Here is a 24,749-nt window from a genome sequence, read left to right on the forward strand (position 1 = left end):
GTGGGAAACATTGAAGTTAGGAGGAGAAGGGGATGACAGAGGATGAGATGGTTGAATGGCATCACTGCCTCGGTGGACATGAGTTTGAGCAAGCTCTGGGACTTGATGATGGACAAGGAAGCCTGGCATGCTGCAGTCCATGGGGTCACAAAGAGTTGGACATGACTGAGCAACTGAACTGAACTGAACTGATAATTTACAGTAAAGGATAAAGTGAGAATCTAATTTTATATTTTTCCAAAGCATTGACCAATTATTCCAGCACAAATTTTCAACTAAATGTGAAGCCCTTAAAATTGAAATGCTAATTTATTCCAATTCTAAATAATGATACGTACCTGGGTCTATTGCTATGTAGTCTCTCCTGTTCTGGTGCCAATAACAATAATTATTCACATTAAAGGTGTGTGTGTGTGTATATATATATATATACATATATATACATACATATATATATACATACATACATATATATACATATATTCACATTATACATGCTAATTTATTCTGATATATTCTAATATATGCTAATATATGCTAATTTTATATGATAATTTATATATAATATATTATTTATTATTTATTATAATATATTATAATTATATATAATATATAATTGATATTATAATTATATATAATATATAATTGATATTATAATTATATATAATATATATTATATATAATATATAGCTAATATATATAGCTAATTTATATATGCTATATATATATATATATAGCATATATATATATGCTAATTTATTCCAATTCTAAATAATGATACATACCTGGGTCTATTGCTATGTAGTCTCTCCTGTTCTGGTGCCAATAACAATAATTATTCACATTAAAGGTGTGTGTGTGTATATATATATATACATATATATACATACATATATACATACATACATATATATATACACACACACCTTTATACATATATATATATATGAAAGATCCCTTCACCAAGGGATCCCAACCCAGGGATCAAACCAAGGTCTCCCACATTGCAGGTAGATTCTTTACCAGCTGAGCCACCAGGGAAGCTCAAGAATACTAGAGTGGGTAGCCTAGTCCTTCTCCAGCAGGTCTTCCTGGAATCAAAGCAAGGTCTCCTGCATTGCAGGAGGATTTTTTAGCAAATGAGCTACCAGGAAAGCAATATACATATATATACATATGTGTGTATGTATTAAATAATTGATAATGTTTGGCTATCTTCAAGTATTTATTGTACCAAAAGACATAGATTTAATGAGTCAGATTCAAAATGCATTTATTTGGTTTGTGATTAAATTTGCATCAAACTGACATGTTTAAAACATTGAGTTTTTCCATTTATGTTATGCATCATCATTTATTCCAATCTCCTTTATGCCTTTGACTGGTGTTTTATAGATCTGCTTTTATGGCTCCTGTAATTTCACTTCTTTATTTATAGATATTTTCAATTGAAATTTTAAATAACACTGTACACTGTAATTTAAAATTTTATTGCTCACATATTAAAAGCTTATTGATTTGTGCTTTTACTGAATGCTCCTGTTGTTTTTTCAGATGATTCTCTACTTTTCTAGAACAAAAGTGTATATAATCAGCAAAAAAAACACGATAATTTGAATTCCTCTTGGTAGTTACAGCTGATTTTTTTAGTTACAGTATTTACTTGATTCAATATATTGGCTAAAAATTTGATAACTATTTTTAATGATAGCTGTAATATACAACGATTTTTAATGTCAGTTTTTCAATAGAAAAGAAAGTTGCTTGTATAAGAGAGATTTTTAATTATTTATTTTGTATTATTACTTAAAGCAGTGATTCTCAACTAATGACTAAACCACCCCATTAAGAAACATATCGGTATAGTCTTAATTTATCATTTATTCCAAGAATGCCAGCTGAATTTTACTAAATGCATTTCTGTTTTGTACCAAACTGAACAAATTCTTAGTCTTTATATTGTTTTATTTAGGTAAGTTATATTAATTAATTCATTTCAAACCATCCTGCTTCGCTTGAATTAATCACTCATTTTCCAATAAATTACTGGATTTCATTTGTTGCTGTTTTATTTAGGATACAACTTGGATGTTGCCTCAGTTTTCTCTTTTTGAGTTATCTTTAGCAGCTGTTTTAAAAATTATTTTATACATGCTTGCTAAAACAAATTGGCAATCTTCATATATTTTTCTATGCTATGGAATAGATTATACAACACAATAAGTATTTGATGACTGAATGAATGAGTAGAACATGCCATAAATTTATTTGAGCAAAATGTATTCTTGGAAATAAATATTTGATAACATTATGATTTTTGCTGTTGTTGGTTCTCTCAATTTTTAGTCTTCTTTAGACAATTATGATCATTTATGTTTCTATATATAACTTATTTTTTCTTAATTTCAGAATGATACTCTATAGATATACATATTTTTAGATTACAATTTTAATCTCTTCAATATCTACTATATTTAAATCTCCATTTCTGAATTATATTTTGTTTTGTGTGCTTAGTTATTAAAGATTTACCAGTACTTCTAAAAAAAAAAAATCAAGTCTACTAATTTCCTACTTTGTAAATTACCAATTTCTGTCTTTATCAGGTATGTATTGATTTCATTAGGCTTGTGGTTATTTTGTTTCTGGTTTCTAATACTAACGACCTGATTCATTTATTTTTATATTTTCTTATTCAACAATAAAAGCATTTAATGTGATGACATGTATGGCCATGTCTTATTCAATTATTCTTATTACTGTTATTTTCCAAGTATTCTATTTATAAAAGTTTGATCTCTTCGATACAAAAGTTATTTAGGAGAAGATATATCATTTTTTTTCTTACATCTTGCAAAAGATTAAGGTAGTTGGCTAAAATTTTGTGTTAATCTCTGTTTATTTTACTGTGATTATGTTGTATATAATTTATTAAAATTTATTAAACTTTTTAATTATAATTATATTGGGGTAAACAAATATATATTTTATATATACCAATTAAATTTTTACTAGTCATATTTCTTCATTTTTTCTTTATAATTTTAATCTAATTTAAAGGTTTAAACTGAAAAAGGTAAGCAAACTTCATTACTTTCATTATTATTTTTGTTTCTATTAATTTCCTTTCTTTTTTTAGAGATTTACTTTATATATTTCATATATAAGATATTACGCTATCTGATATAAAACTTTCCTTACTGTATCTATGCTCATATCTATACTTTCATTACTATTTCTGTTTCTGGTAATTTCCTTTCTTTTTTTAGAGATTTACTTTATATATTTCATATATAAGATATTACACTATCTGATATAAAACTTACCTTACTATATCTATACTCATATCTGTACTTTCATTACTATTTCTGTTACTGGTAATTTCCTATCATGTTTTTTAGAGATTTACATTTCTATATTATGTTATCTAGTGTAAAACTTTCCTTACTATGCCTATTCTTATTAACCTTTTTACAATTTCTGGATTTTATTTGCACTCTTAAATTTTAGATTCAGTTTAATCTCTTTATTAGAACACAGTTTTTAATTTTTTTCAGTTCTTGGAAAGTGGAAGGTATATTTTGCTTTCATATGCGAACAGCATTTTAGCAGGGTCTATGTTTATAAGCCAAACCTTTGCCTAGAATCATTTTCCCTACACATGTGTAGATTCTTGCACTACTATCTTCTGACATTTAATGGTGTAGAGAATTCTAATGTTATCAAGCTTTATGTCTTCTTTTGTTTTTCTCTTACTTTTTTCACTGTTTTTTCTTGTGCTGTGAGGATTTGGAGCAGTCATGATTCTCAATGTTGTTCAAATGAAATGGAACTAATTCCAACTCTTTTATGTGTTTTTAGTTAAGTTTTAATTATTCTTTGTGGTGTCATTATTCTGGACTCTTATTTAAAAGAGCTATTACCAAAATGTGCTTTTATTTTCTGTTCTCTAATACCTTCTCTTTTATTATTTTTATCTCTTTATCTTATCTTTTCATTTGTGTAGATTCCATCAGTTTCTTTTTTATGTTGCCTACTCATTTCATGGAAAAGGGTTTGGCAATCCACTCCAGTATTCTTGCCTGGAGAATCCCATGGACAGAGGAGCCTGGCCGGCTACAAGTCCATAGAGTCGCAAAGAGTCAGATACAACTGAAGCGACTTAGCATGCACAAACGCACTCACTTGGAGGCAGCGGTGATTTCATTCTTTATTGCCATCAAGGTATTATTAAATTCCATCATTGAATTTAAATTCCATAACATTCTTTATATACTTCATCTCACTCATTTTGTCTCATTATTTCAATTCAGATATTGTAGTCCCACCTCATATTTTATCTATTATCTCATAGAATTCATATTTTTTAAAGATTTACTGACAGCAGTAAACATGTATTATCTAAAATTTACTCCTTACTTCGAGAACGAACTTACGGTTGCCAGGGGCAAGGATGGGGGAAAGGGATAGTCAGGGAGTTTGGGATGAACGTGTACCCACTGCTATATTTAAAATAGATCAACAAGGACCTACTGTACAGCACATAGAACTCTGCAAATGTTATGTGGCAGCCTGGACAGGAGCGGAGTTTGGGGGAGAATGGATATATGCATATATATGGCTAAGAACCTCACCCAAAACTGTTGCAACATTGTTAATCAACTGTACCTCAATACAAAACAGAAAGTTAAAAAATAAACAATAAAAATAAATAAATAAAATTTACTCCTTAAATAAATTATATCCTCCCCCACCTTTTGCTTGGTTTGTTCTTCTATTATGTTACAGAGAATATTTTAAATCCCTGTAGCCTTTAATATTTCCCACTTATCTAACCTTGAATTATGATTCTTAATCTAAAATTTAATTTCCTATTGTAACAAAACCTCCAGCTGAAGCAAGTTAAACCAAAAAATATATCCCCCTAAATTACTCTCATTCCTTACCTCTCATTGCCTGAAGCTATGTCAGCCCCAAGACGTGTCCAGGATTTCTTAGGATAAGCACTATGAAGCTGAACTTTCCCAAACACTCCTGAAAATAAAAGGAGCAACAGTTTGATAGGAAACTCCTTCCAAGAAAATTAAGACCACACAAGTAAAATTCATTGGAGGGCTTATTGTGCAAGATACGTGATACAGAAACTATATGTTAAGATGTCCACCTTAGTATAAAAAGAACATTTAAGTGCTTTATTTTCAGCAAGTCACCTATATCTCACATGGCTATGAAACATTTTTCTCTTTAAAGCTATAGAGAAATGAATGCTACATCCCATCTAGAAATCCAAGAGCTGGAAAACAGACCACTCTACAAGCTAACTAGTTATATTTCCACCATTAAGTGTCTCCAAACTATTTGCAACTCTGTTGGAAGCTAACTGGTTTTGATATTTTGTGTTATACAGTAGATTTTCCAAAGAAAAGGGTAATTTTGTTTCCTGAAGAAAAAGATTTGGTGCTATGAGCTTTATTTTCAGTGGTTGGACTTCAGATTTTTTTTTTTTTTTTTTTTTGCATTACAGATATCAAAGGATAGATCTCTAACTCCTTTGTTTCAAAATATAATTTATTTCAGACTCATAAATTAAAGTCTTACCAGGGACATGCTTGATGAAGTCCAGTTTTATTCCTTCAGGTCTTTCCTCTTACACATTTTATTGCCATTTAAAATCACAAGAGGCAAAATTCTCCATATTTTAGTCATCTAAATATGTTTTGAGCATGAAATCAAGCAGCACCAAAATTATGACTGTGCACCCTTAACATGTATATTTATTTGTTATTAGGTAAATAACCATAAATACAAATGAATATATTTATACATGTTTGAATAGAAGGTTCTAGTATTTTCTTCCTGCACCCAAATGGATTGATTGCCTTCATACCCCTGGATAAATGTACCCCTTGTACTGAAATCCAAAGATTTCACAATTTTTAGCAGCAAATGCATAAATAAAGGAAGTAAACACCAGTCAGGCATAAATAGTATGCTTTGGGCTTTCATCCAATGTGAACTAAAAAAGCTCAATTAATTAGAACTTAATCAACTATTTGTGTCAGCACCCACAATTTTACCATACTCTAATTCAGCAAAAAGTCAGAAGATAATAAAACTAAAATAAGGATTAGTGGAAATGAAAACAATATTCCCACTTTCAGGACATGTCGTGGAATCAGTCTTTCATAACAATAATATAATATCATCATTATCAAAAAATTAATCTTTTCCACTATTAGCTAAGAAATCTAGATAGGAGAGGGACATGGAGTAATTTAGAAGAATTTCTAACAACAAAGATTTTAACATAAACCATTTTATTTCCTTTAATTTACCAGAAAGATTTCCTGATCATTCCCAGTCACCAAAGGTTTACTGCAAAACGACACAATTTCTTAGTTGTTTCAAGGAGATTATAACACTTGAAGAGATTATTTTAAATTTTACTCATGCGGTGACAAACATTTCATTCCTTTTTCAATTTAGCATCAGAGAAATTTTCAAAAAACACTTTTTTGGCAGTACAGCTGACATTGGGAATCAAGCCGCACACCCTCATATACTCCTAACACAAGTCCAGTTCACGTCTTTGGTGGCACTCCATGGAACATACTGGTTACCAGACCAAAAAAGTCTGTGTTCCTGTTATGATCCATCTAGTTTGTCAACTTGGAAAAAAGTAAAATATTCCTTAACCTCATGTTCATAAAAAGATAAATAGCACCTATGAAAAATCATTTGGAAGCAATAAAGCACTCTCAAAGTATTATATGGCAAGGGCTATACTTTATGAAACTAGGTTATCAAACTTCATACTATCCTACAATGATTATTTCCATTTTACTGAGTGACTGAGATCTTATAAAATTGGAATTGCCATACAGAGAAAATAAGAAAATACCAGAAATCTATAAAAGGTCTCCTATACTTTTCCCTTAAAACTACTTTATTGTGTGGCCCTTACGTTATACTTACACAAGCTCAGTCCCAGTTTCTTTGTTCTTCTGTAGATGAATTTTAAAATAGGACTTGGTACTATGGCAGTTTCAAATAAGAAACTGTCAACAGTAAATGTTTCTTAATAATCTTTAGATCTAGCAGTTAAAAATATTATGAATAACTACACAGACTGTCCAGCCTTTGGTGTCTGACCAGTCTGGATAAAAATCTAAGGTTCTAACAGCATAACACTCCATGGGTTTCAGCATATTGTTTATCATTTCTGAGTCTTAGTTTTGACATCTCTAGAATGGATACTCCTTACCAGAGAGCCATTAAATGAAATCATAAATATAAATTCTCTGGAAGAGTGCCTGGAATTTGGCAGGTGTTCTATGAATGATACTTCCCTATCAGAAATACATATATTTCATTTTTAATAAGAATGGCATTATACTCTTACCAATTGTTCCTGGATCAATATGAATTCCACTGAAACGGTCACAAAAGACTCCCTCTGAAGCTCTAAGGAGAATTAGAAGCTTTTTTTCTTTTTCTAAGGGATTTTCTGAAGTACCTGTTTAAAAAGAAAAATATATAATGTAAATTTATTTGAAGTTAAGGAGATAGAAGGAAGTTGTGATGTAATTTTGAGGGTGCAAAATAGATGCTATAAAATAGAGCAGGTGGAAAACAGCCAATGTTGCACAGATGAAATAAGAAAAGGTGGAGAAATAAGATGCAGCAAACTTGTCTGAGGGAGACTGGATTACTGCTCAGCAAATATTTACTCTTTTTAAGGCAGAGTGTACTTTCCTGACCTATTAACAGTGAGCCTGGTCACATGATTTGTTTCGGCCAATGAAATTTGGGTAGAAGTGACAGTAATGCCAGTTCTGAGTTGATGCTTTAAAATGCTGGACAAGTTTCATCTGATCTTTTATAATAACATTTCCTGCCATGCAAGGAGAATTCCTTAAATAGCCCCCAGGGTCTGGATGAAGAAACATATGCAGCAGACCCAAACAAAACCCCTTAGCTGGAACCAAGTCAAACCGAGTCTGGCATCAATATTTGTTGTTGAGAGCCACTGAAACTTGGGGATTCTTTGTTACCCAGCATTATTCCAGCAAAACCTGACATACACTGTCTATGGCTGGATCCCCACATTGCTTTGCATGTATTTTAACAATTAATCTTCACAACACACCAGAGAAGTAAGATTCTCATCTCAGTGTTAAATACTCATACAGAACGAGGAACAGGGGCTAAGGAATTCATCCAAATTTATCCAACTAGTAAGTAATGGTCTGAATTTGAACAATGATCTGTTTGTGCTGTGTTTTATGAAACAAATAATAGGTTATTATCTAAGCCTAAACTCTTTTAACAGCATAAGGACACAATCTTCAGGCTGTGATGTTCAATGAGCAGTTGTTGATGTAAACTGCAGAGTTTGGTCACTTTCACAGAAATAGAATTGTTTGGGGAAATTACTGAAACTGTGTTTCTGAGTATGAACCTATCAAAGATTATTTTCTTCAGGAATATATCTTCAGGAATATATCGCTCAGTCGTGTCTGACTCTTTGCGACCCCGTGGACTGTAGCCTACCAGGCTCCTCTGTCCATGGGATTTTGCAGGCAATAGTACTAGAGTGGATTGCCATTTCCTTCTCCAGGGGATCTTCCCAACCCAGAGATCGAACCCGGGTCTCCCGCATTGTAGACAGATGCTTTACCATCTGAGCCACCAGGGAAGTCCTGGAATATATCTTAGAGGATATGAAATATTACAAAGCCCAGGTAGCACTAGTGGTAAAGAGCCTGCCTACCAATGCCAGTGCACAAGTAAGAAATGCGGGTTTGATCCCTGGGTCTGGAAGATCCTCTGGAGAAGGAAATGGTATTCTTGCCTGGAAAATCCCATAGACAGAGGAGCCTGGCAGGCTACAGTCCATAAGGTCGCAAAGAGTCAGACATGACTAAAACAACTTAGTACACTTATTAGATTTTTAAAGAAGCAACTAATGAGAAGATTATCTCCAAACTGGATAAGAGAAGCAGACAAAACACATCTGCTATCAAACATGTCTTTCCACTTTGAAATGCCTGAAAACATAACCCAGAATGAGGCTGCCAAATATGATAAGAAGTAAATGGAAACTTAAAATTTCCTGGTTGTTCTTTTGGCTAAGTGGTCTTTCAGGGGCATAAAATCATGTTCCCCAGTTGGCACCCCATGTATACCTGGGTAGCCAAAAGCTCAGTGTGAGTTGCGAGCTTGCTGCATACCTACCTCTATAGTCCAGGCTTCATAGCCATCGGTCTACAAACGAGTGTTCAAAGTAAGACTCAGAGAGATAAGTAAATTTTCCTGGAGTCAAACAGTAGGCCAATGGGCATGCAAGAATTAGACCCCACAGCCTGTTTTCTCAATAAGATGGTACTTGGTGGCTCCACCTAGGTACTCAGCTGAGTGGCTAATATATCCTCTTAGCCAAAACAAAGACGTGCTAGAGCAGAAAGAAGGGATGCTGGGGAGGAGGAGAATGTTCAGAAAATGTGTGCGGTGTAGCTCTTATCTGGCGGTTTGAAGTCTGTCCAGTAAGCTGTTTTCCAACTGTGATTTCATTTATTTCACGGAGGGTAGTTTAGATTCTTGGGGGGAAAATGGCCTAGCACTAAACAGATACCAGAGAGAAAAAAAAAAAAAGTAGGACAGCTTTTGCCCTAGAGAAATGTATGCAGAGTCCCACGAAAAGAGTTCAACGTTCCTCTAAAATCAGAGATTAAATCAATTATGCAACCCAAAACAGCAGCACATGCGGAGCCTTCACAGAAAGTCTGGGCAAAATTAGTCAGCCTGCCGTGATCTTTGGGTATCTGAAATGGCCAGAGTTTGGATTCTTCACTGTGATGTGGGGGAAGGGAAACAAGGAGACCAAGGGACCAAGCAGAAAGAAGGCAAGAATGACCTAAGAGAAGGAAAGACATGCTATGTTAACATGAAAACAGTGTCTCTCGAATGTGTAGAAGCTGTTCAATGAGAAGCCTTAAAGTTCAAACTCCTCACTGAATGCTCAAATCCAGCAAAAGAAAGGTGAAGCGCCCTCACCAGCCTGGGCTTTGTCCCTAATTGAGAGGAACCATAGTTAAGAGAAGGATCTAGGAATCATACAATCCTCCGATTTTCCTCTCTAAAGCTGCTTAGAGATGCTCTAAACTGTAACAAAAGGCATTTTCAGGCTTGATGGATGCAGATACTCACAAAGGAGGGGAAATTGTTGTTGCCATGCTACAGAGACAAGCCAGGTGTTTTTGCATACATGATTTCACTGAATTCTCACAACCCAGTGATGGATATCGCTAAGGTTCTCATGAGGAGATGGCAACAAAGAGAGGTTAAGGAGCATTTAAGAAATGACACAGCTAAAGAGCGGGGGAGCTGGGCTTAGGCTGAAAAGTCCCATCAGTGAACACGTGGCCACAGAGGAACAGGAAAGAAGTAAAGAGAAGTTGTCACAATTTAGGATGATGGTGGGCAATGGAGGGGAAACAGAATACGTTCCAGATGCTAAAATCACCTGGGGAGATGGAAGGAAAGTAAGTTCTGGTATATAAAAGATAACTGTTATTATGATTTGAGGAATATGGTACAAATGGATTCCATGAACTTCAAAGGTAAGAAAAAGGGAAAAGGGCCTTATATGATTTTATTAACTCTTTGGTAGAATCAATTACAAACCTAGTTTACACGTAAAGTCCACCCTTTGAGCATGACTCTCCATACCTGGTAACTAAGCCAACATACACTGAACTACTTACTTTCTGCTCCCTCTACCCTCCTATGTGTCCGTGAGATTCCCCAGGCTTTTATATGCCTGCCTCATCCTGTCCTGTTCCTAATCACCCCTCAAAACTTGGCTTCACTGTAGTTTATTTCTAAAAGCCTCCTATGACCTTGAACTAGATGTCCCCTTGTGTGCATAAAAAGGTCCAGGCCCCTTGTTGCAGTAAGTCTCCTTTGAGGAACTTGTCCTAAAGAAATAGTATGGAACACAGGCAAAGGTCAAGGCCCAAAGTTCTCCTCTGCAGTGTTATCTATTTATAATTGCGAACATTGGAAAATGCTTTGAAATAGCAAATGATTGGAAACAAATTTATGCCTTCAGAACTACTCCCTTCCCCTGCCTGTCAGTTTCCTTGCCACGCTAAAGAGCTGAGCCACCTTAACCAAGTCCCCAAACAAGACCAAACCAAGCTCAGAGGCAACCTTCTCTACGATCCTTCCTGTCAACTACATCTGTGTTAAGGGGCCTTCTGTGGGCTACCACACATCCCGTGTTTTCCCTCAATGCTTCAAAACTGTATTCTAAATGCCTTCTGTTAGGCTTCCTACTCTTTACAGTACACTCCCGGAGAGAAAAGGCTGTGTCTTTCTAGCAGAGTTCACTTATAGTTTGTCCCCCAAACAGTGAACTAGGTAATTTTAACCAGTCCTCTTGCAGAAAACAATCAGATACTCCACAGTAAAAAAGACTCATTTCACCCATAAGAATACTATGTATGTGCCTAGCATCATAGCTTCAGAGTAAATAAAGCAAAAATTAAAGAAGTATAAGGAAAAGTAGATATACCTAAAATAACAGTGTCAAATTAAACACAACTGCTCAAAAAATAAACAAGGAAATAATAAGGATGTAACAGTTTGACTAATACAATTAACAAATAATAGGTGTAGATGGGAAATAGACTCATAAAGAAAATATATTCTTTTCAAGCTTGAATAAAACATTCACAAATATGGATCATATGATGACCCTAAAGCAAATTTAGCAAATTTAAAAGGATTAAAACCATACAGCATATGTTTGCTTACCATATTTCAGTGAAAATATACAGTTCATCTAGGGAAAGATCTATAAAATGAATTATATTAAAATAAAGGTTTTCCAGTTATCTAGAAACACCATTAGAAGACTGAAAAAGCAAGCCACAGATTAGGCAAAGGTATTTGCAACACATATAACTAACAAAAGGTACTTTCCAAAATATGTAAGTGACTTCAACAAATCAATATAAAAAAGATAATTCATCATTTAAAAGGGGGCAAGAGAGTAGCTACTTCAAAAAAAAAGATACCAAATAGACAAGAAAAATTTCAAAAGTGCTCAAATCACATTAGAGATACACAAATTAACACAATCATGAGATCCCATTACATTCCCACTAGCATGGAGAAGGCAATGGCATCCCACTCCAGTCCTCTTGCCTGGAGAATCCCATGGATGGAGGAGCCTGGTAGGCTGCAGTCCATGGGGTCGCTAAGAGTTGGACACGACTGGGTGACTTCACTTTCAGTTTTCACTTTCATGCATTGGAGGAGGAAATGGCAACCCACTCCAGTGTTCTTGCCTGGAGAATCCCAGGGACGGTGGGGCCTGGTGGGCTGCCATCTATGGGGTCGCACAGAGTCGGACGCGACTGAAGTGACTTAGCAGCAGCAGCATGGATTCCTGTTTATGTGCTCTTTATTTTATGAACTTGTCTGTACATGTGTTATATTTTATACACATGTCATATTCTAAACACAGTAAGTGATTTTATTTCAAGGATACTCGTCAATAAGTACTTATTCATCAAAAGAATGAAAATTGGTCAAAATTACGTTTGTTTTTCTGCTTCTCTAAACCATTAAATGTTTTAAAGCTTTAATGAAGTATAACTGACATACAAAAAATGCATATTTTTAAGGTTTATTTACCAAAATGGTTACTGTTAAGTCAGTCTAGTAGAGACAAACCCAAGATAGATCGTGCTTTAAAACCTATACATTTAAGAAAAATGTGATGTTTGTCAGAGAACTAATATCCATCTGAAAATAGATAATTCTATTCTTGATCTGATATTGAAATATGTGCTATTTAACTGTGGGCTACCAATCTTCTTAGGACCTCACAGAAATGGAGTTTAGTGCTTGCTGAACCTATAAAGAACACAGCTTTTATGCTCTTGCCCTTGTAGTTAAATAAGTACAATATTTATAAGCCATATTATTTTGATTTCCTTTTTATTAACCAGTAGTTTGATTAGAGAACGATCAGTGTAGACAGAAACTGATTAGTTGGCTGATGATCTATATTAGTTAAGTTACAAACTATTTAACAGATATCTATGTACCCTTAAATTTACATATGAAATATATAGTTAATTTGTTATATTTTTAATCATAAACTTGAAAGAATATATTTTTTTTTGGCTTGGGTTTTTTATTTAATATATTATTTGTAAACAAACATCATCTGAGGATTCTCTCTGGCAACTCAAGAAGTCTGACTATTGGGTATTGTGGCTTTAAGCTGGAGGATATGTTTTAATCTACACTTTTCTCTGGTTTGTCTCCTTCTTATTACTTAATCATCCAATGAGCCTTACACAACTGTCAGTTTGGAAGGCAATAAACTGTGTATGGATTTTTCTTCTTCTTTAGGATTGAGACAGTCCCAATCATGGAAGCAATGAAACTTCCATACACGTAGTACTTCATTTCCTGACAATCAAAGTCATGTGCTAATGATGACCTTAGGCTCCTGGCTACAAATGTGAGACAGGGCTGACAAATACCCATCATGGGCTCTGCAAAACAATATGTGACAACTTTTAGGCTAAAAACCCAGTTCCTACCATAATTACTGAGTGACTAGGCAGTGCATCATGTGACCTGGCTCTGACAGGCCAGGTACAATGTTCTGCAGAGTCCTCAGGGACACTGAAATGTGGGGCATGTGTTGTTTACTTAGGGATCAAGGAGATTTCTGTGAAGTTTTAAAGACACACATATATTATTACTGATTATCCCTCTCTGAAATTCTCCTACAAACTATCACGAGAGAATTTTCCATTTGCAATTTTAAAAGTATGCATAAGATTAAAACACTTTCCATCGAGTTGCACATTTGGATCAATAACATGTTAACATCACTGATATCTAAGATAACAAAGCATACAAATTAAAGCATGGAAATGATGTCTCATCTGAAAAAGGACAGTGGTGTAAAGGATGCGTACAGACAGCTATTCCTGGGCAAAGAAATACAAACATTTAAAACACTCAACAAACCAATGTTTATTGAGCAGGCTTTGAGTCAGGCATTTTTATAAGTCTTCCTCTCCTAGACAGAGTAAGACTGAAAATACTTTAGATTTGTACAAGATCACCAATTTTTTCAATGTGTTTTTACCCCCGTTTATTTCTCCCATATGGGGGTGGGGAAACATAGTCGCTTATACATTAACACTACAAGTCCGTCCTCGCAGATGTTGAAATTTAAGTGTCAGGAGACTGGATGTATTGCAAGAAAAAGGTATTAAGCTGAAAGACAGACTTAGATGTGTTCATTCATTTATATATACACTAGTCAGTCATATGGCACATTATCAGAAGTGTACTATGTCCTAGGTACAAAGGTTACAAAAATACTGTAAAGTCTATCATCTAATACAGAGAAGACATTCATGAGAACATACCATTTCATAACATAAAAATGAGTGCAATAATGATGATATGAATGATAGAATGAGCCAGAAGAAAAGATACACTAAAACCTACTGAATGGAGACAGAAAATGTTCATAGTAAAGGTAATCCTTGGGCAAAGGCTTGAAGGACAAAGATTTGAAGTGACTAAAATAACTTCTAACTCTGGTCCTGCTCTTTACCAGCTATGAGACCTTGGAACCAATCAATAATCTCTGTGGGTCTCAGTTCCATCATCTACATGCTGATACAGATGATTCACACAATCTCTGAGGTCTAAGATATCATAGTTATAAGTCCACTATTGGGGAATTTTCCAGAAGTTGTGTAACAAGTTGCTAAACTAGATTTATGATCCAGATCTCTAGAATTCCCATATTCATGAAGGTCTTAAACTAATTTCTGTCTTGTTAAAGTCATACGCATAAGATTATAAAAAAGTAGCTATTTGGGGGAGGGGATGAGATGTATGGAGAGAGTAACATGGAAATTTACAATACCATATGTAAAATTAAACAGCCAATGGGAATTTGCTGTACTAAAAAGAAAAGAGCCTGGTTTAAAAATAAATACAGGAAAGCATTCACAGCAAAAAAATCTATTCATAAAAATCAGTTCAGTTGAGTCGCTCAGTCGTGTCTGACTCTTTGTGACCCCATGAATAGCAGCACGCCAGGCCTCCCTGTCCATCACCAACTCCCGGAGTTCACCCAGACTCACGTCCATTGAGTCGGTGACGCCATCCAGCCATCTCATCCTCTGTCGTCCCCTTCTCCTTCTGCCCTCAATCCCTCCCAGCATCAGAGTCTTTTCCAATGAGTCAACTCTTTGCATGAGGTAGCCAAAGTATTGGAGTTTCAGCTTCAGCATCAGTCCTTCCAATGAACACCCAGGACTGATCTCCTTTAGGATGGACTGGTTGGATCTACTTGCTGTCCAAGGGACTCTCAAGAGTCTTCTCCAACACCACAGTTCAAAAGCATCAATTCTTCAGTGCTCAGCTTTCTTCACAGTCCAACTCTCACATCCATACATGACCACAGGAAAAACCATAGCCTTGACTAGACGGACCTTTGTTGGCAAAGTAATGTCTCTGCTTTTGAATATGCTACCTAGGTTGGTCATAACTTTCCTTCCAAGGAGTAAGCATCTTTTAATTTCATGGCTGCAATCACCATCTGCAGTGATTTTGGAGCCCCCCAAAATAAAGTCTGACACTGTTTCCACTGTTTCCCCATCTATTTCCCATGAAGTGATGGGACCACATGCCATGATCTTCGTTTTCTGAATGTTGAGCTTTAAGCCAACTTTTTCACTCTCCACTTTCACTTTCATCAAGAGGTTTTTTAGTTCCTCTTCACTTTCTGCCATAAGGGTGGTGTCATCTGCATATCTGAGGTTATTGATATTTCTCCCAGCAATCTTGATTCCAGCTTGTGCTTCTTCCAGCCCAGCGTTTCTCATGATGTACTCTGCATAGAAGTTAAATAAGCAGGGTGACAATATCACAGCCTTGATGTACTCCTTTTCCTATTTGCAACCAATCCGTTGTTCCATGTCCAGTTCTAACTGTTGCTTCCTGATCTGCATACAGGTTTCTCAAGAGGTAGGTCAGGTGGTCTGGTATTCCCATCTCTTTCAGAATTGTCCACAGTTTATTGTAATCCACACAGTCAAAGCTTTGGCATAGTCAATAAAGCAGAAATATATGTTTTTCTGGAACTCTCTTGCTTTTTCGATGATTCAGCAGATGTTGGCAATTTGATCTCTGGTTCCTCTGCCTTTTCTAAAACCAGGTTGAACATCTGGAAGTTCATGGTTCACGTATTGCGGAAGCCTGGCTTGGAGAATTTTGAGCATTACTTTACTTCACTATAAATATATAAACACTGTAAAAACTGATTTACACATTCACTCATTAGCCTCACTCTCGACTGTATGACTGTTAGTGTTAGAAAAAATAAATAAATGAATAATATAGTGGGAAAAAAGCAATTTTCTGCAGATTTTGGACTCACTTGTGTTCTTTATTGCTTTAGAAAACAACACAGCATAGCTCAAATTCCAGCCCACCCCGTGAAACTTATGCCGTCTCTTCACTGGTCTCCAGCTACAGTGACTGCTTTTCTGCCTCACAACCATGTAAAGCGCATGCCTAGCTCTGCCTCAGGACTTCTGCACCAGGTCTTCCTTCTGTCTGAAACTTTTTTGTTCAAATCTTTGCAAGTCCAGCTCTTTGTTGTCTCTATGGTCTCAAGTCACACCGACTCTTCAGAAATTTGTGCACTGACTACCTAATCTATAGTGCCAACACCTCTCTTCAGTTCACTTCTCTATTTAGTTTCCTTCAGAGCGTGCATTGCCATCTAAAATTATGTCCCCTTTTATTTTGCTATTTTATTGTCTATTTCCCCCAACAAAAGAGTACAAGGAGGAATCGTATCTGTCTGGCTCACTGCTGAATACTCAAGTCAGTGGAAGAATGCTTGTCACTGAGTTGGCATTCAGTGAAAGAGAAAGTGAGGGAAGGCTGGAGGAAGGGGATGGAAACAGGGGTAAATCTACTTTCTCCTTAAACCTACTGATTCATTCCATTTTATTGTCCAATAGAAAGCTTGCTACTCATGAAAGCATGTAAAAGTTTGATGACATCACTCAATAGAGACAACTGTTCATTTTCAAACATGAAATTGAATCTGTTCAATTGTACTTAAGACTGTGTATTTTAAGCCAGAACATGAAGTTGTTAAAGAATAGGTAAGTGGCATTAAACTTATTAGAAGTTACTCTCCTTCAGGAAATTTTTTTCTTTGTTCAACATGCAAAGTAACATTTTGTGTCAAAAGTATATTTGACAGCCATTGTAAAAAAAGTAAAGGACTTCCCTGGTGGCAGGTAAAGAATCTGCCTGCCAATGCGGGAGATGCAGGTTCAATCCCTGGGTTGTGCAGATCCCCTGGAGAAGGCAATGGCAATGCACCGCGGGTTTCTTGCCTGGGAAATCCCATGGAGCCTGGCAAGCTATAGTCTGAGGGCTTGCAAAAGAGTCAGACACAACTGAGTGACTGAACAACAACAAAAATAAAGACGTTAAAAGCTGGAATAAGATGGTCAATTTACTTTCCTGATTTTATTCTTTCTGCTGTATCTCCTACTACTAACCACTCCCTCTTTCTTGCAAATCCCTCCTTTTGTTTCAAGACATTATTTTTTCTTTTCATTGTCCATCTACCTTTATAGCTGTTTATTTTCCTTTCTCTTTCCTGAGCTCAGCTTCCTCCCTTACCCTTAAAAGCCGTCTCTATCTCACAGCTTTGATTTCATATGTTTGGCTGATGACCTTCAAATATATATATTTAGCACAGTCCTCTCTTCTGAGCTTTCTCATTAATCTATTTGTCCTCTATATATTACCACTTATACATCCCACTGAAACTTAAACTTAACATTTGTGTCTAAAGGTTTACTAGGTGCCTGACACTGTTCAAGCACTTCCACCAAAGAAGCCTTTAATAAATAAATATTGTCATTGCTGTTGTTCAGTTGCTAAGCCATGTCCGACTCTTTGTGATCCCATTAATTTACTCAGTTCCTATAAAACTCGATAAAATAAGCCTGATTATTATTGCTCCCATTTTAGAGATAAGAAAACTGAGGCAGAAATAGCTCATGTAATTTGGCCGAGTCACTCAACTAAAAGGGCTTCTCAGGTGGCACCAGTGGTAAAGAACCCACCTGCCAATGCGGGAGACATAAGAGACACAGGTTCTACCCCTGGGTCAGGAAGATCCCCTGGAAGAGGGCACAGCAACCCATAGCAGTATTCTTGCCTGGAAAATCCCATGGATAGAGGAGCCTGGTTGTCTACAATTCATAGGGTGGCAAAGAGTTGGACATGACTGAAGTGACTTGGCACACACACTCAACTAAAAAGTAGTGGGAAGGAGGTTTGTCCCAGCCTCGCCATGGACCCAGATCTCCCAACCTGAAACCTAGGAAGTATCATCTCCTCACCTCACATCAAAATTGCCACTTGATTCTAGGAATTTTTTACCTCCGCAGTACTTCCCTAATTCATTCTTCCTCTTTAGCTCCAGTGTCTTCACTCGATCTTTCACAGATTCTTTTCTGAAACACCTTATAGCCTTCTCACTTTTCACTGTGTCCCTTCCAGTACATCCGTTGCATTGCCAAAAGTGATGGCTCTAAGACCGGATCTAATAATGTCACTTCCCTGCTTAAAAATATCCAGTGCCAGGGCACTGCCTTCATGAGAAAACCCAAACTCTTTAACATAATGCATAAGGCCAAGAAGCTTCATTGGCTACCACCATTTTATAAATCCTACAATCCAGACATACCTGTTTTCTGCAATTTCCTGAAGGTATAATGCTTGTCCACAAATATGGTCTTTTCAGATCTCTTTTTTTATCTTTAATCCCTCTCCACATCGGAAGAGGTGACACTTTCAGTTATGATTTTATTTGTCTCTGCTGCTTTATTGAGACAGTTCTTGAAAGCCAGGTTCATGACTTCTACGCCTGTACATCCAACCTCTCTTGTGGAACTTGGCACATGGTAGGCAGTGAGCAAAATCAGGATGAATGATAGGATGGACAAACAAGTGAAATACTTTCAGCTTATCTTAAGTGTTTTATCAGACTAACAGGACAACCACTGAACAGAGAATGAAATTGAGTTTGGCATTTGTGATGCAGCTGTAGCCCTTGAAGCGGAGCTTTGATCTTAAACTTCCCGTCTAATGCTAACATTATGATTCCACCCTACTAAAAGTCAATTGGTACCTTTTGCCAGCACCAGTTGCCTTAAAAGCAGGACCACCAAGAAATATAATTCCACAGTGCCGGGACTGGGATCAAATGGCATCAGATAGCAGACAGTCTCTGGCAGTGCTCTGCGCCAATGCCCACATCTATTAGGTTTCTTTGCTAACTAGTCTTATTATCTATTTCATGTCGGGATTTCTTTAGGGTGTGGTAGGATGGGACAGATGGGTTGAAAGTCTCCCTTCAGGCATCATACACACAGGACTGGGCAGATGGGTTCCTTTTGGATAATCAACCTTTAGGCCTGGAACACATGGACAAGCAGAGAGAAAAAGAACATGCCATTGTCTAGTAACAGATGAAAGTGTAGTTGGGAATGGGCAAAACTAAAATAGGATTTGAAATGTGTAAGTCAAAACTGGAAAGTGCCACTGTGTCATTTCTCTTCTAAGGTACAAACTTCCAGGCAGCAAGTTTGAATTACAGTAATAAGTGACTTCAGAGACCTAAAAAAAACTTATGAAAAAAGACCTCTCTTAGCAACTGAGGATGTCAACGTAAAATAAGTTTTCCAGTAACGGGAACAAGGCTCAGTTTTATTTAATATTTCAATCAGTTAACTGGATGAGGATACAGAATATTAAACCAATGAGCAAGTGACATCAATCTGGGAGGAAAAGATCAGGAGCCAAAAGAATTTCCCCACTGTGGAAAGATGGATTGAAATAGAGATGAGTAAAAAATATTGCGCTTACGTCTCCTTAAAACCCAGGTGAAAACAAAGCAATGCTTATGCAAGTGTACAACACAGAGATCTGTATTTGAGGCAGCACATGTAAAAACAGTAGGAGTTAGAGGTGACAATGCGGTTGGCATAATGAAGCTGGAAAAAGCTGTGGCTGCTTTAACAGAAGAACCATTCTCCACCAGTGAATGTGATGGAGAGCTTTCAAACCTCACTCCCAAACACTGCCCTCCTCCTCTCACAGCCCTGGGATGCAGCTGACCCACACACAGGACATCAGTGAGCCTTGACTCGGAGTTCAGGCTGGGTTTGACTAAATGGTAGCATGAGCAGGAGACAGGGGAGGACAGAGCGTGAAATCTGGGTATTTATTCCCAGACGTCCTTCTCAGTACCAAGTGTGTCCCAGTCACACACAACTTAACACTGCTGTCTGACAACCAACTCCATGCAGCTTCCTGCATCTCTCATTCAAATAATGAACTCTTTCTTCTAGATTCTTTTCTCACCTAGGCCATTACAAAGTATTGAGCAAAATTCTCTGTGCTATACAGCAGTTTCTTTTAGTTATCTATTTTGTATATAGTAAAGTATATATGTCCATCCTTACACGTGAAATCTTGAAAAAAAAAAAAAGTACAAATGAACTGATTTACAAAACAGGAGTCATGGATATAGAAAATAGACATGGTTACCAAGTGATAAGATGTGGGAATAAATTGGGAGATTGGGACTGATATATACATGCTGCTGCTAAGTCGCTTCAGTCGTGTCCGACTCTGTGCGACCCCATAGTCGGCAGCCCACCAGGCTCCCCCGTCCCTGGGATTCTCCAGGCAAGAACACTGGAGTGGGTTGCCATTTCCTTCTCCAATGCATGAAAGTGAAAACTGAAAGCGAAGTCGCTCAGTCATGTCCGACTCTTCGCAACCCCATGGACTGCAGCCCACCAGGCTCCTCGGTCCATGGGATTTTCCAGGCAAGAGTACTGGTGTGGGGCGCCATTGCCTTCTCCACATTACACTATATATAAAATAGACAACTCACATTTTTAAGTTGGCTATGCACTCCAGTATTCTTGCCTGGAGAATCCATGGGCAGAGGAGCCTGGCAGGCTCCAGTTCATGGGGTCGCAAAGAGTCAGACACAACTGAGTGTCTAACATTTTCACCCCTTCAATGTATCAGACTTGGTTAACTCATCACCCCAGATCCACTTCTCCTGCAACACCCCTCAATTCCCAGGGGGAGGACCCTCATCTCCTAGCCCCACTGCATCTGTGGCCCTTCCATCAGCTTCCTAGGGAGTCATAAAACATAACTAGATGGAAGAGTCAATGGGTTTGTGGGGCAGTGGGAGACAAGTGAGTTGCTTGCCTTCTCCCCAGCTTTCTCTCTTTACTGTCCCAGGCTGAGCACATCAGCTTCGCTCCCAGGTCGGTTCTCTGAAGGATCTGCACTACCACAGCAACTGAAATTCTCTTCTGGGTTGGTTGATCAAGGGCTAACCAACCCATCCTACGAGATCTTCTGGAAGGGTGAGCCACAGGTAAAGTCTCACTCAGAGAACTAAATGGAGAATTGATGTGTTGCCTGGTGGAAGCAAAAAGAGCCCTGCAATGAGCGTGAGGACCCTGGGGTCAGATGACTGCAGATAGCGGTGGACAGGAGTGACCAACAAATGTCACCTCTGTCTGTGTCCAAAGCTGGCTGGGGAGAAATTTTGATAGTAAACTTCCTCCTTGCCTCAGCCTTCTCCAGATCCCCTTAAGCAACCTGCTAGAGACACTATCCTCTCCCAAAGCCTCTCTCTGCTCCCAGTCCTGCTGCCCTTGACTCACCAACTCTCAGCTCCCCACCAGCAATGAGCATGCAGGCCACGCTTAGAACGTTGCTTCTGTCCACAGGGAATTCTAGAGTCCCCATCACATAGAGGCCTCTGAGGGGCGGAAGATCAGTATCCACAAGGACAGTCCTGTCTGCAGAAGGAAAAGAAATTGCTCAGACATGTAACCAAGACAAGAATTGCCTCCTCTCCTCCAGTGACTTATACTGGGTTCTCCAGGCAGCTCGGGAGCTGCTTGCATTGCAGCTTGGGCCAGGTCAGGGGCAGAAAGTGGAAAAACAAAGTGTTTGCAAAGGCTAGGCTTTCCTGAAGTGGCAGAGGAAAAGAGAAGAATGAATACATTCTTCCCCTGCTTTGCAAACCAAGGGGCATGGCCAAAGGCATTGCTTATGACCCTAACCCTGCCCCAAGTCTGCTTTAAAGCAAGTGTCCAGATAGGCTCCACACCCTTTGTCCCTGCCCCTCCCGAGGCTCTGGTGTTTGAAAGGTAGACAACCACACTTTACGACCTTGACCTCTAAAGTCAGACTATCTGGCTGTGAATAAGCTGCTACTGACTAGCTGCCTGGACCAACTATTTACTCCTCAGTGCCTCCATTTTCTAATCTATAAAATGAGAATGATAATAAAAATATCTCTTCATTCATAGGATGTTTATTAAGATTAAATGAATCAATAGATATAAAGTGCTGAAGAGGATTAGGAAGACACTCTCAATCCCCCATTCCCACCAAGAAAACCAAGTGCCTGTTACATGCTCAATAAACGCTTAATATATTCATTATTTGTATTGTTTTCAGTAGCTGGATGAACTCACAGAGTTCATGGGGCAACTTGAAACCATTATTATTCATCTCACCTTTCTAAAAGTAGCTTCCATATAACTTCAGGAGAAAAAAAAAAACATTGGTTTTTGCTTGAAAGTGACAATAGAATAATGCATGAATAAAAATTCTCTTTTAAAACAATAAATGCTTCATGTGTGCCAAAGTAGTAAGTGTTACTTTCTGAAGTTCAGTAGTAATTCAACCCAAATTGAAGATATCAAATAAGCATTTCTGCTTACATCTTAATACCATAATCACACATGCAAAGATGTTGAAGGAATTTTCTGAAATTTATTTTAATGAGATATAGTTGATTTACAGTCTTGTGTTAGATTCTGGTATACAGCAAAGTAATTCAGTTAGGCATATATATCTGTGACTTTTCATATTCTTTTCCATTATAGGTTATTATAAGACATCGAATGTAGTCCCTTGTATTATACAACAGGGCCTTGTTGTTTATCCACTATATATATACAGCAGTTTGCATCTGCCAGTCCCAAACTCCCAATCTTTCCCTCCCCTGCCTCCTCTCTCCCGTGGTAACTACATGTCTATTCTCTATGGCTATGGGTCTGTTTCTGTTTCATATTTAAGGAATTTTTAAACATAAGCTCACATCTGATTCCAGAAAACAATGCAACCTGTTGTTGTTAAGGCCCTGCCCCACAAATTGACTTCTCAGGAGTTGTCTTCTCTCGTCCCTGCCTTCTGTCCAAGGGATAAGACCACCACACATTCCCATGGCAGACGCTGCAGGGTTGTAAACCAACCATTTCCCTTTTATTCCTGGGTTCATAGTTAGTCAACTTTTTCCACCCTCCTCTCCAATTAAATGAAGCCATGTGGCTCAGGGTAGCCAATAAAATGTAGGCAGAGTTGAAGTGTGACATCTCTAGACCTGATCCCTAAATTCTCCTAAATACACCTTTTCCCTCCCCTCGTGTCTCAGTCAAATAGCAGAACGCTGGCTCTCAGGATGTAAGGATGATCCAACAGCATCCTCACCACACACTCATCCATCTGAAGCAACAAAGTTTTAGATCTGCTATTAAGTCTCCGCATTGGATCCACCACTCCTCTATGGAAATCTCTTTCTTTTACTCTCTATTGATACCCTGGACCTTCTTATAACACACAGCATTAAAAAATTTTATGATAATTACACACATGATTATTGCTTATAAGGAAGGAGCTGTCACTGGGCTGATCCTCAATGTAATTATGTCTTTCCCTCCCAACTGTTATTCCTTAGGAGAAGACAACACCCCTTTTAAGAAATCCCTAGTGCCTCTTATGACATCAAAGATAAAGCTGTGCCATAAATGTTGCTCAGATATGCTGAGTTCCCTACACACCTTAAATTTCCAAAGTTTATCAGTGACTGATGTAAAATGAATAATCAGACTAAACAGATGAAAAAAGTATGTATTTCAATTTCACGTCTGCTCCTTTTCACACATTCAAACAAAAGAGTGAAATATCTAGAGAATGTTATAGGTTTCACATACATTTTGTAAGTTCATAACTTTAATGTGACTTCAAAAGCAAGACAGAAATTACTTCAAGCAAACACATTTAAATATAAGACTTCGATACAAATACCCTTTGTCTCTTCCAGTCTGTGGCCCATTCTACCAATGTTTGACTATTGAACCTGATTGTACAAAGTAACTTAACTTCTTCAATAAATGTGTTCTCTCATCCACAAAATACTGACAACACACACACACACACACACACACACACACACACACAAGATGATATTAGGCTTCTTTTGAATATACCTTTCAGTTAAAATGTGACAATTATATGGAATTTAAAATCTTCCCTTTGGTCTTTATCACGTTTCCCCTTAGAAGACATTTTTCCTAATTGTCTTGCCTTCCAAATATACCAATAAATTGCCCACGAAGCACAGTTAGCCTAACTATTATATGCTCTATGACAACACAGACTATACCTGTCATGGTCACACTGAGTTGCTGAGCACATAGAACAATACCCAGACTTTGGTAGGTGCTCAAAAAATAACACCAAAGAGTGCACGCACGCGTGCACACACACAC

General features: G+C 37.3%; 1 protein-coding gene across 11 annotated transcripts in view; it reads right to left on the reverse strand.

Annotated features, from left to right (window-relative positions):
- The window catches only part of PKHD1 (PKHD1 ciliary IPT domain containing fibrocystin/polyductin), a 443,081-nt gene that overhangs the window by 139,989 nt on the left and 278,343 nt on the right, over positions 1 to 24,749 (reverse strand). For 10 of the 11 annotated variants that reach the window (XM_070778107.1, XM_070778111.1, XM_070778110.1 and 7 more), the window contains 3 exons: positions 21,849 to 21,986; positions 7,403 to 7,516; positions 4,947 to 5,034 (listed from right to left, as the gene is read on the reverse strand). In XM_070778107.1, the coding sequence (XP_070634208.1) occupies positions 4,947 to 5,034; positions 7,403 to 7,516; positions 21,849 to 21,986 (340 nt within the window). The remainder of the gene's footprint in view (positions 1 to 4,946; positions 5,035 to 7,402; positions 7,517 to 21,848; positions 21,987 to 24,749) is intronic. The other variant, XM_070778108.1, reaches the window with a different exon arrangement.

The sequence above is a fragment of the Bos indicus genome, chromosome 23 (assembly GCF_029378745.1).
Source record: "Bos indicus isolate NIAB-ARS_2022 breed Sahiwal x Tharparkar chromosome 23, NIAB-ARS_B.indTharparkar_mat_pri_1.0, whole genome shotgun sequence".
Classification (NCBI taxonomy): Eukaryota; Metazoa; Chordata; class Mammalia; order Artiodactyla; family Bovidae; genus Bos; species Bos indicus.